Consider the following 15,994-nt stretch of genomic DNA (forward strand, 5'->3'; position numbering starts at 1 on the left):
TGGTTACCACAAAACTGATCTTTATTGTACAAGATCTTTACTGATATGTGTGGCCTCTAATTCTAACGGATCCATAGTTTTCCCATGTCACCAGATTGTGGTGTTGCAGCTCCTCGGGTTTACTGGTCCACGAATGTTTTAATGGGATGGCACAGTGAATGAATGAATACTTTATTGTCACATGTAACAAGTCACAATGAAATTCTTTGCTTGCTTCAGGAAACTAGAAGTTTTTAATGGGAAGGCACTGTGCTACAGGAAACAAAACCTTTAACGGATTGGCACACTGCTTCAGGAAACAAAACGGCAGCAAGCAGCTTGTGGTGTGTAAGCTCTCACACTGGCCTTAGTCTACAGGCAGGTCCTGACCTTTCCAGGAGATGTCTAGTTTAGAGATACAGCGTAGAAACAGGCCCATTTTGGCCCACCGATTCCATGCCGGCCATCAACCACCAGCTCAGTCCTACAGGGATAATTTATAAATGCCAATTAATCTACAAACTCAACCTATATTGAAGGCATGACACAAAAAGCTGGAGAAATGCCCCTGTCCCACTTAGGAAACCTGAACGGAAACCTCTGGAGACTTTGCGCCCCACCCAAGGTTTCCGTGCGGTTCCCGGAGGTTCCCTGAGGTTTTTGTCAGCCTCCCTACCTGCTTCCACTACCTGCAACCTCCGGCAACCACCTGCAACCTCCGGGAACCGCACGGAAACCTTGGGTGGGACGCAAAGTCTCCAGGGGTTTCCGTTCAGGTTTCCTAAGTGGGACAGGGGCATAAAAAACTCAGCGGGACAGACAGCATTTCTGGAGAGAAGGAATGGGGGACATTTCGGGTCGAGACCCTTCTTCAGACTGATGTCAGGGGAGTGGGTGGTACATAGATAAGGAAGTGTATAGATAAGGAAGTGTAAGGTGTGAAAAACGGACAAAGGGAATAGAGATCAAGGAAAATGTAGAATAGGTCATTGTTGGTTGGGAGAAGGTAACATCAAAGCAAACAGAGATAAAATGTAGTCGGAGACAGTAAGACTGTTCGGAGAACTGGGAAGGGGGAGGTGATGGTGATAGAGAGAAAGCAAGGGCTACTTGAAGTTAGAGAAGTCAATGTTCATACTGCCATACTGTAAGCTGCCAAAGCGAAATATGAGGTGCTGTTCCACCAATTTGCGCTGGGCCTCACTCTGACAATGGAGGAGGCCCAGGACAGAAAGGGCAGAGATTGGGAATGGGAATGGGAGGGGGAGTTAAAGTGAATGAAGGAAGGCATGGTGTACTCTGGTGCTAATGTTGTCTTGTTGAAATTGGCCACTCAATTAGATGGTTACTTCAGCTAACGGTGACAATATTGTGGTAAATTTAAGGCTCTTCAAAAACAGATAGGAAATAAATATCCATTTATTCTATTGTTTGGATATTTAATTTGCCAGGAGCACCAAAATTAAAATTAATTAGAATGTTTATCTGATTGAAAGCACAATTATTACAGTATAATCCACTTAAACAGAGAACAACAATGACACATGGCCAATGTGTAGTCTAGCATTTAATTGCTCCAAACAACTTTTCTCATTGCTCTTTTTTCATGTTTTATTTTCTGTTGTACAGGCAACATGACTTAATTTAACTCAATTATTAAATGCAATCCTTTAATTATACTTTGAAGTTGATGTTAAAAGCAGCAGTATTATATAACACCTGGGACATAACTGTACACAGTATATGATCACAAAAGCTTAAATGCATGCAGCAAAATACTAATTTCAATTTTTCTTTTAAGCTGCCCACTTTCAAAGTCACGTCAAATGAAAGCACTCAAGTTAAGTTACTCACATTGATGTACTAACTCCATACAGACAGCACCCATAGTTAGGATCGAACCTGAGTCTCTGGTGCTGTAAGGCAGCAACTCTACCGCTGCACCACTGGACCGCCCTATCATGGAATGCAAAGAATTAGTTGTTGTTGTTGATGTAGGTTTGATGTGTGAGTTCTGCATTTGCACCACTGCGATGTGATCAAGGGCAGACTTGCTCCACATGGCTATTACTAACCCCTTTGTCTCCAGTAGTGTTCACGATCAGCTCCTAGATGTATGGGTTTGGCGCTGTGGCTAATCAGGGTTTATTTTATCCGTCTTGATTCAGGTTTACACATCCCATGGTTCCTACACATCCATCTGGTATTCCCCACCCAGCCATGGAGAACCACCAAATCAAGCAGGAACCCATGCACAGCGAGATTGAACTCATGAACACGTAAGTTCACAATGTGGAGGAGGGAGGGGCTGGTGCTGATCCTTATTCCAACTCCCAACACTGATGGATTGCTGAAAATCAATGAACTAACCCACAGATGCCAGAAAGAACAGAAAATGCTAAAAAACAGATCAGGCAGCATTTGTGGAAGGGAAGATAGACACAAAATGTCTGTGTGTGTGTGAGAGAAAGTCTGTGTGTATGTGTGTATGTGTGAGAGAAAGTCTGTGTGTATGTGTGTATGTGTGTGAGTGTGTGAGTGTGTGTGTGTGTAAGAGTGTGTGTGTGAGAGAGTTTGTGTGTGTGTGTGTGTGAGCGTGTGTGTGTGAGTGTGTGTGCGTAAGAGTGTGTGTGCGTGTGTGTGTGTGTGTGTGTGTGTGTGTGTGAGAGAGAGTTTGTGTGTGTGTGTGTGAGTGTGTGTGTGTGTGTGTGTGTGTGTGTATGTGTGTGTGTGTGAGAGAGTTTGAGTGTGTGTGTGTGTGTGTGTGTGTCTGTGTGAGTGTGTGTGCGTGAGTGTGTGTGTGTGTGTGTGTGTGAGAGAGAGTTTGTGTGTGTGTGTGTATGTGTGTGTGTGTGAGTGTGTGTGTGTGTGTGTGTGTGTGTGTGTGTGTGTGTGTGAGAGAGTTTGTGTGTGTGTGTGTGAGTGTGTGTGTGTGTGTGTGTGTGTGTGTGTGTGTCTGTGTGTGTGCGTGTGTGTGTGTCTGTGTGTGTGTGTGTGTGAGAGAGAGTTTGTGTGTGTGTGTGTGTGTGAGCGTGTGCGTGTGTGTGTGTGTGTGAGTGTGTGTGCGTAAGAGTGTGTGTGCGTAAGAGTGTGTGTGTGTGTGTGTGTGTGTGTGTGTGTGTGTGTGTGTGTGTGTGTGCATGCCTGCATGTTAGTATGTGTGAAAAAGTATAATGAAACACTGAATTTGAAGGGAAGATGTGCTCATGTACATTTTATACCTTGCTTAGTAAATTACTAATTACTTGCTGATATTGCTTTCGACGTTTAGTTGTTTCCGCAGTGGGAAGGATTCTAGTTGTTCAACGGTATTTTCTTTTTGCCTGCAGAAAACCTCAGCACGAAACGAGGAAAGAACAGGAGGCCAAAAAACCTCACATCAAGAAGCCTCTTAACGCCTTCATGTTATACATGAAGGAGATGAGAGCGAACGTGGTCGCAGAGTGTACATTGAAAGAGAGTGCCGCTATCAATCAGATTCTTGGGAGGCGGGTAAGCAGACATTCTCTATGAATAGAGCTACAGATGTTGCAACATGCCGTCTGGAATTATGTTAGTCTAGATTTCATCCTGCAGCGGTTCAAGATGGTGACTCATCACCACACCTCTCAAGGACTTGACCTCTCAGGAGTTGAGTTTAGTTTATTGTCACGTGTACCAAGGTGCAGTGAAAAGGTTTTGTTGCGTGTCAGCGGAAATACAATACACGATTACAATCGAGCCGTCCACAGATGCATAATAAAGGGACTAATGTGAATAACGTTTAGTTCAAGATGAAGTCCAGCAAAGTCCAATCGAAGATAGTCGAAGGGACTCCATTGAGGTAGATAATAGCTCAGGACTGCCCTCTAGTTGTGGTAGGATGGCTCAGTTACCTGATAACAGCTGGGATGAATCTGTCCCTGTCCCTGAATCTGGTGGTGTTCGTTTTCACACTTCTGTACCTTTTGCCCGATGGGAGAGGGGAGAAGAGGGAGTGTCCAGGGTGCGACTCGTCCTTGATTATGCTGGTGGTCTTGTCGAGGCATGGTGAGGTTTAAATGGAGATAATGGAAGGGAGGTTGGTTGGCGTGATGGTCTGGGCTGTGTCCACAGTTCTCAGCAATTTCTTATGGTCTTGGATGGAGCTGTTCCCAAACCATGGCGGACCAGGGCGGCGCTGTGGCGAGGGGGGGGCCACACAGTAGCTTTGCTGCCTTACAGCGCCAGAGACCCGGGTTCGATCCTGACTATGGGTGCTGTCTGTGAGGAGCTTGTACGTTCGGCGTGAACTAATTGGGCTGAAGGGCCTGTTTCCATGCTGTATCTCTAAACTATGTAAAAAAGCATATAAGCGCTGGTTGTATCTGAGATTGAGAGCATGGAGAGGGAAATAGATTAGCTCAGCATTGCAAAGGTTAAGGTACTGCACATGCAATGGACGCTGGGTCACACAAAGTTCCTGGACAAATAACCCCGGCCTTTCATTCCCTGTGAAAGGCACCAGTGTCAATTTTGAAGCGATATCTACCCCTCCTGTTACTGCTGCCTCCAGCTACACTCCTTTGTACTGTCATTCGATACACAACAAAAGGAAAAGTGCCACTGACAACCCCCTTCTTGATTTGACAAGTTTGCACTGCAGGGGAATTCAGAAGTACACGTAAGCACATCTTCTTTACTGTCAAATACTGTCCTGCAGGAGGAGAAGGGGAGGCACGGTGAAATAAGAATGAATCAAAGGAGTCGTTTCCATGCCTTTTAGGAAGGAAATGGGGAGGAATTTCTTTAGTCAGGCGGTGGTGAATCTGTGGAATTCATTGCCACAGACGGCTGTGGATGCCAAGTCAATGGATATTTTTAAGGCGGAGATTGATAGTAAGGGTGCCAGGGATTATGGGGAGAAGGCAAGAGAATGGAGTTGAGAGGGAAAGATAGATCAGCCACGCTACTGGTTTACCTTTTGTTCGGACTGAAAAAGGCCTTGATCTGAAATGTCACCTATCCATGTTCTCCAGAGATGCTGTCTGACCCACTGAGTAATGCCAGCACTTTGTGTTCTTTTCTGTATTAACAGCATCTGCAATAAACTTGTTTCCACATTGGGACATATTAGGCTATCTGATTGGATAAATATAAGATGAAGAGTCATGAGAGTATTATTGTCATGTGTCCCAGATAGGACAATGAAATTCTTGCTTGCTGCAGCACAACAGAATATGTAAACATAATACAGAACAGGAAATAAAAGTTCAGTGTGTCTATATACCATAGACCATATATATACACAATTAAAAAAGTGCAATAGTAATAATAGACTGTTATTGTTCAGAGATTGTTTGATGTTGTGTTTAATAGCCTGTGGGGAAGAACCTGGATGTTCCAGATTCCAAGCTCCTGTACCTTCTTCCCGATGGCAACGAGAGATGAGTGTGTGGCCAGGATGGTGTGGCTCTTTGATGATGTTGGCAGCCTTTTTGAGGCAGCGACTGCGATAGATCCCTTCGATGGTGGGGAGTCTACTCCGCCATTCAATCATGGCTGATCTATCTTTCCCTCTCAAACCCATTCTCTTGCCTTCACCCCATAACCTTTGACACCCGTAAAAACCACACCATCCTGGCCACACACTCATCTCTCGTTGCCATCGGGAAGAAGGTACAGGAGCTTGGAATCTGGAACATCCAGGTTCTTCCCCACAGGCTATTAAACACAACATCAAACAATCTCTGAACAATAACAGTACACTTTCCTTTGGCCCCCACATCAGCAATATCACACGCTCTGCATACTTTCATCTCCGCAACATCTCCAGACTCCGCCCCTCCCTCTCCAAAGATAATACAAAAGTCCTCATCCGCGCTCTGGTCACATCCCGCATCGATTACTGCAACGCCCTCCTCACTTGCACCTCCAATAAACTTCTGCACCGTCTCCAATGCATTCAGAACTCTGCAGCCCGGATCATCACCCGCACCAGATCATCGGACCACATCACACCCATCCTCACTCAGCTCCACTGGCTCCCTGTGCACCACCGGATTAACTACAAGATTTTACTGCTGACCTTCAAAGCCCTACACCATCTTGCTCCCCAATACCTCTCTGACCTGCTGCTACCATACACTCCTTCCTGGTCACTTCGTTCCTCCTCAGCTGCAATTTTAACTGTCCCCACATTTAGACTCAGCACCATGGGTGCCAGAGCCTTCAGCTGCTCTGCCCCACGTCTCTGGAACACTCTCCCACCTCCCATCCGTCACCTGGACACTATCGATCAATTCAAATCACAACTCAAAACACACCTGTTTAGATTAGCATACCCGACATAACTTCCACCATGTTCACCCTGATTTTAATGACTTAAAATGTTTTGTGTATTTTTTAAATTTTTTTAATCAACTTGATTTTAATATTGATAAATGTATTGTGATTTTATGTCTTGTAAGGTGTCCTTGGGTGTCCAGAAAGGCGGCAGCAAATAAAATGCATTATTATTATTATTATTATAAATATTTTTATAATCAGTAAAGTTTAGTTTAGTATAATTTAGTTTAGCGATATAGCGTGGAAACAGGCCCTTTGGCCCACCGAGTACGTGCCAACCAGCGATTCCCGTACATCAGCACTATCCTACACATAACGGCATTCAAACATTTTTACCAAAGCCAATTAACCTACAAACCTGTACGTCTTTGGAACGTGGGAGGAAATCGGAGCACTCTGAGAAAACCCAAGTGGTCATGGGGAGAATGTGTAAATTCCGTACAGACAACACCCATGGTCAGGATCGAACCAGTGTCTCTGGCGCTGTAAGGCAGCAACTCTACCGCTGCGCCACTGTGCCGCACCTGTGATGTGTTCAAATATTAAGTACGGTATATCTGATCTCTTTATTTCTAGAAAATTAATTTTTACTCCCTGAAGACACCAGGGCACATCAGGGTAGGTGATGATCAAGCTGTGACTTCATATCTTCTGTGTAAAAGTTTGAGGTGTGCTTACGACTGACTGCTTGACAGTAGGAAGATCCATAAATTGAAGGCTTATTAAAAAGCTTGCATTGCATAGAGGATCACACTACCTGCGGCAATGATTGCCTTTTTTGTACGTCCGAATGAATGCAGGAGAACTCTGTGCACAGGATGTATGGTGTTGATGACAGGTTTTGCACTCATTGCCCATTATTGCCCAATGTACCCTCGGGCCTAAATGGCTTGACAGCAGAAAGTCAATCACATTGCCATGGAGTCACAGGCAGGCCAGACTGGGAGGGGCAGCAGATCTCTTTCACTAATCGGCATTTAGTTAGGCGGTTACACTTGAAGAAGTGTCCTGACCCAAAACGTCTCCTCTCCATGTTCTCCAGAGATGCTGCCTGACCCGCTGAGTTACTCCAGCATTTTGCGTATATCTTTGGTATAAACCAGGGTTCAGAGGAGGTCTACGAGAATGATCCCAGGAATGATTGGGTTAACATACGATGAGCGTTTTACGGCACTGGGCCTGTACTCGCTGGAGTTTAGAAGGATGAGGGAGGACCTCATTGAAACTTACCAAATCGTGAAAGGCCTCAATAGAGTGGGTGTGATGTTTCCACCAGTGGGAGAGTCTAGGACCAGAGGCCATCACCTCAGAATAAAAGTACATACCTTTAGAAAGGTGATGATGCGGAATTTCTATATTCAGAGTGTGGCAAATCTGTGGACTTCATTGCCACAGTCGGCCGTGGAGGACAAGTCAATGGATACTTTTAAGGCGGAGATGGATAGATTCTTGATTAGTAAGGGGCTATGGGGAGAAGGCAGGTAAATGAGGTTGAATCATAGATTAGCCAAGATTGAATGGGAGGGTAGACTCGAAGGGCTGAACAGCCTAATTCCGTTCCTTTAACTTATGAATATCTAAACTGTAGTTATAATTTCTAACCAGTTGTTCTCTGCCTGTTTTGCTCAGATGGATGTTGAGAGTAATTTTGCACCCATCTCTTCTTTTTCCAGTGGCATGCCTTGACTCGTGAGGAACAAGCCAAGTACTACGAACTGGCTCGCAAGGAACGGCAACTTCACATGCAGCTCTACCCGGGCTGGTCTGCACGTGATAACTATGTAAGCTTCTTATTGCTTTGTCGGGGAATCGAAGGGGGGTCTTTGGCATTAGTTTTACATCCAGCAGTTTCTTTTACCTCCTACTAGAGAGCTTCCACCTGCTTAGACTTTATACTTTAGAGATGCGGTATGGAAACAATCGACAACAGACAATAGGTGCAGGAGTAGGCCATTTGGCCCTTCAAGTCAGCACCGCCATTCAATATGATCATGGCTGATCATCCCCAATCAGTACCCCATTCCTGCTTTCTCCCCATATCCCCTGACTCCGCTATCTTCAAGAGCCCTACCTAGCTCTCTCTTGAAAGTATCCAGAGAGGCCCTCTAGCCCACCAAGTCCGTGCCCGAGCACTATCCTACACACTAGGGACAATTTACACTTTGCATAAGTTAATTAATCAACAAACCTGCACGTCTTTGGAATGTGGCTGGAAACCTGAGCACCTGGAAAAAATCCACGCAGTCACAGGGAGATCCGTACAGTCAGGACTCGTAGTCAGGCTCGAACCCGGATCTCCGGCGCTGTAAGGCAGCAACTCTATCGCTGCACCAATGTGCCGCCCTTATTATAAATTAATTTATGCACACTTACAGCTTTTATTGATTTCAAAAATAAAGTTTATTCGGAATAAAAAGTGATATACTAAACAGAAGCTGTGCAAAAACTCTTTGTTCATTCCAAGTGACTGTACATTCAGCAATTACATACTCAGTAGTGTTTACACTTATCTTCAAAGAAAATACTCTTGCCTCTCATGTAGCCCCCTGGGGTGATATCCTTTTCCTTGTTTGAGGACTCTGCCCCCCAATGTCCAGCAGCGGAAGGACCCGTGGACTGTGGTCCTCCCCCACTGAGCCTTGGCATTGGCTGCACCAAGCTTCAGTGCATCCTTTAGAACGAACTCCTGCAGTCTGGAGTGGGCTATTTGGCAAAATTCTCGCTCTTGCATACTAAAGAGCTTCTTTGACCGAGTTCAGTTCAGTTTTGTTTATTGTCACTTGTGCCGAGGTACAGTGAAAAGCTTTTGTTGCGTGCTATCCAGTCAGCGGAAAGACAATACATGATTACAATTGAGCCATTTACAGTGTACAGATACATGATAAGGGAATAACGTTTAGTGCAAGGTAAAGCCAGCAAAGTCAGATCAAGGATAGTCCAAGGGTCACCAATGAGGTCAAGAGAAGTTCAGGATTTGATGGTCTTCCAACAGCACTTAATATCCGTCTCCAAATATGTCCCTAGGAATAGCCGCAAATCAGAGAGGCCTCTGTTACGGAGCTGTTCAGGATGAACGGTGAAGATCCATCTGCTTGTGTGCAAACACAAATCAAACAAGGATCCTTGCATCCTTCTTCACAAATCCGCACTCTGCAAAGAGGTGGACAGCCACCTCTTCTATCTTCAGGCACCCCAGGAAAAATATTATTGTTCCTACTATCAACTGCTCTACTTCATCACCTCCGTGTGAAAAAAAGGTGCTCTCAATCTGTAGACTGCTGTGCCTTTGTTTTATGGCATGGCGAATGGGATTTGTTTGATCTTATTTTAATTTACTACTTATTCAAATTGGTGGTCATTATGATATCTTGCGGTGTGACAGCTGCGAATGCTTTGCTGTAAATACAGCTGGCACCAGCTTTAAACCCTTTTTAGATAGATTCTTGGATTGGCAGGAAAGTTCCTGGTGAAGACCAGGGACTTGTTGGAAGGACATGGCATTCACAGGAAAGATCCTGGCAAACCTTTCTTTGCTGAGGGAGGAGAAGTGCGTGATATTTGCAACTCTGTTGTGTGTAGGATGAGGTGTTTACGTGGGATATGATGTGTGTTTGCAAACGAGCAGATAGATCCTCACCACATGCCTGGGTTAACCATCGCCTTCATTGTCTGGGCATTAAGCAAACCCATCATAAACTGTGGTTTTGATGATAGGTGATTATCTGCCTTGTTAGTTTCAAACATTGAGGAAATTGTTTCTCTTTTAGGAAAGAGACGCTCCTTGAAGTTTAAGACCAAGTCTTGTTTTTTTTTCTCCAAGCTTTTGTCAATATTCCCTACCCTGGGTAGAGCTGCTACTTCACAGTGCCAGAGACCCATGTTCGATCCTGACCTCTGGTGCTGTCTGTGTAGAGTTTGCACGTTCTCCCCATGCCCGTTTCCTCTGGGTGCTCCGGTTTCCTCCCACATCCCAAAGACAGGCGGGTTTGTAGTTTAATTGGCCACAATAAATTGGTGCTTGTGTGCAGGTTAGAACTAGTGTACAGGTGATTGTTGGTCAGTATGGAGTCAGTGGGCAGAAGGGCCTGTTTCCATGCTGTACATCTAAACCAAAAAACAAAACTAGTTTGCTGTATATGTGTAAGGGAGTGGTTGCAAAAGTAGGATAAAATGGAACTGGTGTAGATGGTTGTTCCATGGTCGGCATAGATGTTGGGCCGAAGGGCCTGTTTCCATGCTGTGTCTTTCAATCAATCAATCAAAATCATTGATGAAGATGTAGCATCTTGGAGGTTTCACTTGCCACGTCCAGATGGCTAATTAATTATAAGGGTTTTGATAGCCAACTATTCTATTCTCTTCCAACTCATAGATGGCATCAGAGCTCACTTAACATCCTCATGTGTGATAATCAAGAATCTGAATGTATTTTTTCCTCCCAGTGTAAGCAATTGAGATGATGAGGCTACTTCCATTGCACTAACTAGCGACTGAGACCGTAACCAGTGACTGGCTGCTCAAGCAAGAGACACGAGCGACTGCAGATGCTTGGTTATAACAATAAACACAAAGTGCTGGAGTAGCTCAACGGGTCAGGCAGCATCTCCGGAGGACCGAATCTGAAGAAGGGACCTGACCCGAAACGTCACCTATCCATGTGCTCCAGGGATGCTGCTTGACCCGCTGAGTTACTCCAGCACTTTGTAACTTTATTTTAGATCAACCTGAAGAGCAAACTTTTTGCTACATCTGATTCACTTTCATTGACCTTGTCGCAGAGTCCAACTAATCTTTACAGAACCAGAATCTTTTGGGGTCGACATGGTGGTGCAACGGTAGAGTCGCTCCCTTAAGCCCCTGTCCCACTTAGGAAACCTGAACGGAAACCTCTGGCGACTTTGCGCCCCACCCAAGGTTTCCGTGGGGATTCCCGAAGGTTTTTGTCAGTCTCCCTACCTGCTTCCACTACCTGCAACCTCCGGCAACCACCTGCAACCTCCGGGAACCGCACGGAAACCTTGGGTGGGGCGCAAAGTCTCTAGAGGTTTCCGTTCAGGTTTCCTAAGTAGGACAGGGGCATTACAGCTCCAGAGACCCAGGTTCAGTCCTGACAATGGGTGCTGTCCGTACAGAGTTTGTACATTCTCTCCGTGACCACATGCGTTTTACCCGGGTGCTCCAGTTTCCTCCCACTCTCCAGGTTGGTAGGTTAATTGGCTTTGGTAAAATTGTAAATTGTCCCTAGTGTGTAGGATCGTACTTGTGTATGAGTTGATCACCGGTCGGTGTGGACATAATGGGCTGAAGGGCCTTTTTTTTGCACAGCATCTCAAAACTAAACTAAACTTAGCTAAACCAATTCATTTGGGTCCAGGTTTAGTTTCTCCAGTTCACTCAAGCTTCTCGAAAGATACATTTTGACTTTGTGTCAGACAGAATTACAATACTGTACGTATAATTGACCCTGTGCTGTTTTGAACTCAGCACAGAAAGAAGCAATTGAAACAACATTCGCTGTTTGATTACGTCGTCATGGCATCTATCAGAGCCCCACAAGAATGAATTCCAGTATTAGGTTTCAGGTGGATACATAGAGAAGGTGAGGTTAGCTTTTTAGATAGCTAAGATTGCAAGGACATTTCTTTGTCCTTTGCCCAGATTGAGTCATACACATGCTACCTCTTTGTGAGGCTGTGAATAGACTCTCTGTTACAAAGCTAGTGGAACTTGGCTCCTGATACTACCAAGTTGTTTGTTACAGTACCTTTGTTATAACATGAATCCTATTACAAAGCATCTTTGGTGTTTGAGACGCTGTCTCATACCAAAAGTAGCTTAGTTTGATTCTCTCTTTTGTCTCAATGACTGGAGGCCCAAGCTCCAGTGACTTTCTGCCTGTCTTAAGACTTGTGCACATTCTGCCTATGTATGTACTGTAGGTGAACGTACAGTAGCTGCACAAATGTTTCCCTTTGTTCAGTTTTGTAGAACATAGAATAGTACAGGAGAGAAAGAATGGGCGATGTTTCAGGTCGAGATCCCTTCTTCAGAAGAAGACCATTCTATAAGGGTCTCGACCCAAAACATCGCCCATTTCTTCTCTCCAGAGATGCTGCCTCACCCGTTGAGTCACTCCAGCATTTTGTGGCTACCTTTGATTTAAACCAGCATCTGCAGTCCTTTCTGACAAAGAACAATACAGCACAGGAACAGGCCCTTTGGCCCACAATGTCTGTGCCCAACATGATGTCAAGATAAATTGATCTCCACTGCTTGTACAGAAGTAAGTTCATGTTATAAGAGCAGAATTAGGCCGCAATTCAATCATGTCTGACCTATCTTTCCCTCTCAACCCTATTCTCCTGCCTTTTCCCCATTACCCCTGACATCCATACAAATCAAGAATCTGTCAATCACCACCTATCCATTGACTTGGCCTCCACATCCTTCTGTGGCAATGAATTCCACAGATTCACCACCCTCTGACTAAAGATACTTGATCCATATGGGGAGAAGGCAGTAACGGGGTACTGATTGGGGATGATCAGCCATGATCCTGTTGAATGGTGGTGCTAGCTCGAAGGGCCGAATGGCCTTCTCCTGCACCTATTGTCTATTGTCTAAATGCTTGGATAGAGTGAATGTGGGGAGGATGTTTCCATTAATGGGAGAGTCTAGGTAGGGCCAGAAGCCATATCCTCAGAACAGGAAGAAGATAAGGGGGAATTTCTTTAGTCAGAGGGTGGTGAATCTGTGGAATTCATTTACACAGACAGCTGTGGAGACCAAGTCAATGGATATTTGTAAGGTGGAGATTGACAGATTCTTGATTAGTAAGTGTGTCGGGGGTTATGGGGAGAAGGCAGTAAAATTGGGGTTGAGAGGGAAAGATAGATCAGCCATGATTGAATGGTGGAGTAGACTTGATGGGCTGAATGGCCTAATTCTGCTCCTAGAACGTATGAACTTATGAAAATGGAACACTCAGGGAAACCCACACATTCACAGGGTGAACGTGCAAACTCCACGTAGAATCCAGGATTGAACCTCAGTCACTGGAGCTAAGAGGCAGCAGCTGAAGCCGTGGCATCACTGTGTAGCCTGTGTTCATGTTTACATCTGTCGCACTTGGACCCATAAAGGAAGTTTTATGAACTCACATTGGACACGTTGGTCTTCAAAACAAGCAACCAGCTGACCACTAAGTTAATATGCCAGTTAGACAACAGACAATAGATGCAGGAGTAGGCCATTTGGCCCTTCGAGCCAGCATCGCCATTCAATGTGACCATGGCTGGTCATCCCCAATAAGTACACCGTTCCTGCCTTCTCCCCATATTCCCTGACTCTGCTATCTTTAAGAGCCCTATCTAGCTCTCTCTTGAAAGTATCCAGAGAATCTTTCAAGAGAGCCCCCCAGAGCCCCCCTACTCCAGAGCCCCCCACTGCCCTCTGAGGCAGAGAATTCCACAGACTCACAACTCTCTGTGTGAAAAAGTGTTTCCTCATCTCCGTTCTAAATGGCTTACCCCTTATTCTTAAACTGTGGCCCCTGGTTCTGGACTCCCCCAACATCTGGAACATGTTTCCTGCCACTAGCGTGTCCAAACCCATTATAATCTTTCAATAGGATACCCTCTCATCCTTCTAAATTCCAGAGTATACAAGCCCAGCCGCTCCATTCTCTCAGCATATGACAATCCCCCCATTTGGGAATTAACCTTGTAAACCTACGCTGCACTCCCTCAATAGCAAGAATGTCCTTCCTCTAATTAGTGGACCAAAACTGCACACAATACCCAGGTGTGGTCTCACTAGGGCTCTGTACAACTGCAGAAGGACCTCTTTACTCCTAAACTCAACTCCTCTTGGTATGAAGGCCAAAATGCCATTCGCTTTCTTCACTGCTTGCTGTACCTGCATGCTTACTTTAATTGACTGATGAACAAGGACCCCCAGATCCTGTTGTACTTTCCCTTTTCCCAACTTGATTCCATTCGGATAATAATCTGCCTTCCTGTTTTTGCTACCAAAGTGGATAACCTCACATTTATCCACATTAAACTGCATCTGCCATGCATCTGCCCACTCACCTAACCTGTCCAAGTCACCCTGCATCCTCATAGCATTCTCCTCACAGTTCACGCTGACGCCCAGCGTTGTGTCATCTGCAAATTTGCTGATGTTACTTTGAATCAACTTCATCTAAATCATTGATGTAAATTGTAAATAGCTGCGGTCCCAGCATCGGTGCTTGCGATCACTGCCTTCCATTCTGAAAGGGACCTGTTAATCCCTACTCTTTGTTTCCTGTCTGCCAACCAATTTTCTATCCATGTCAGCACTCTACCCCAATACCATGTGCCCTAATTTTGCCCACTAATCTCCTATGTGAGACCTTATCAAAGGCTTTCTGAAATTCCAGGTACACTACATCCACTCGCTCTCCCTTGTCCATTTTCCTAGTTACATCCTCAAAAAATACCAGAAGATTAGTCAAGCATGATTTCCCCTTCGTAAATCCATACTGACTCGGACCGATCCTGTAACTGCTATCCCAATGTTCTGTAATTTCATCTTTTATGATTGACTCCAGCATCTTCCCCACCACCGATGTCAAGATAACTGGTCTATAATTCCAGGTTTTCTCTCTCCCGCCTTTCTTAAAAAGTGGGATAACATTAGCTACCCTCCAATCCACAGGAACTGATCCTGAATCTATAGAATCCTGAATCTATAGAACATTGGAAAATGATCACCAATTTCTAGAGCCACTTCCTTAAGTACCCTGGGATGCAGACCATCAGGCCCTGGGGATTTATCAGCCTTCAGTCCTATCAGTCTACCCAACACCATTTCCTGCCTAATGTGGATTTCCTTCAGTTCCTCTGTCACCCCAGATCCTCTGGCCACTTGTAGATCAAGAAGATTGTTTGTGTCCTCCTTAGTTGAGTCCTTTTGAGGGATAACAACCTCATATTGCGCTTGATGATGCACATGATGCCCTTGCCCAACTTAAATGGGCAACACGTGAGATGAGGCAGCATTGGAATTAAAACCAAGTGATCATTCAACTCAGCTCACTTTCATTTCCCTGCCAACCTAACAGGTGCAAGTTGAGACAATTTAAAGTTCTTCCTGTTGTGTCTTTGAGATAATTGCTTGTATGCCCAGTCGGTGCAATGCCAGTGGGGGCATTAAGGATATTAAAGGTAAGGCTAGACACAAAATGCTGGAGTAATTCAGCAGGTCAGGCAGCAAATGGACAGGTGACACTTTGAGTCGGAAAACTTCCTCAGACTGAGGATAGGTCTGATGAAGGGTCCCAACTTGAAACGTCAACTGTCCATTTTCTCCAGAGATGCTGCCTGACGCGTTGAGTTACTCCAGCATTATGTGTCAATATTTGATGTGAGCCAGCATCTGCAGTTCATTTTTATTAAAAAGGTAAGGCTCTTGGGCAAAAGTGCATTAATGACGGAAGAACATTAAGGATAATGATGTGAGATATATGTTTCCCTTTAATAACTGATCTATAAAATATCCTGAATTTGTTTCAAATGTTGAAGGGAAAGAAGAAGAAGAGGAAACGTGAAAAGATGCAGGAGACCACTTCAGGTAAGAAATCAAATTACCAACAGGAATTACAGTGTCTAAATAAAATGTCACACTTTAGTGTGGATCCAATACCTTTTACACAGCAGTTCAA

The 15,994-nt window shown here is 44.8% G+C and overlaps 1 protein-coding gene across 3 annotated transcripts in view; it reads left to right on the forward strand.

The window, feature by feature from the left end:
* lef1 (lymphoid enhancer binding factor 1) overlaps positions 1 to 15,994 on the forward strand; it is a 184,822-nt gene that overhangs the window by 116,628 nt on the left and 52,200 nt on the right. For 2 of the 3 annotated variants that reach the window (XM_033022112.1, XM_033022110.1), the window contains exons 6-9: positions 2,148 to 2,258; positions 3,309 to 3,471; positions 7,959 to 8,066; positions 15,852 to 15,903. In XM_033022112.1, coding sequence (XP_032878003.1) covers positions 2,148 to 2,258; positions 3,309 to 3,471; positions 7,959 to 8,066; positions 15,852 to 15,903 — 434 coding nt within the window. The remainder of the gene's footprint in view (positions 1 to 2,147; positions 2,259 to 3,308; positions 3,472 to 7,958; positions 8,067 to 15,851; positions 15,904 to 15,994) is intronic. The other variant, XM_033022111.1, reaches the window with a different exon arrangement.

This window comes from Amblyraja radiata, chromosome 1, assembly GCF_010909765.2.
Source record: "Amblyraja radiata isolate CabotCenter1 chromosome 1, sAmbRad1.1.pri, whole genome shotgun sequence".
In the NCBI taxonomy this organism is placed as follows: Eukaryota; Metazoa; Chordata; class Chondrichthyes; order Rajiformes; family Rajidae; genus Amblyraja; species Amblyraja radiata.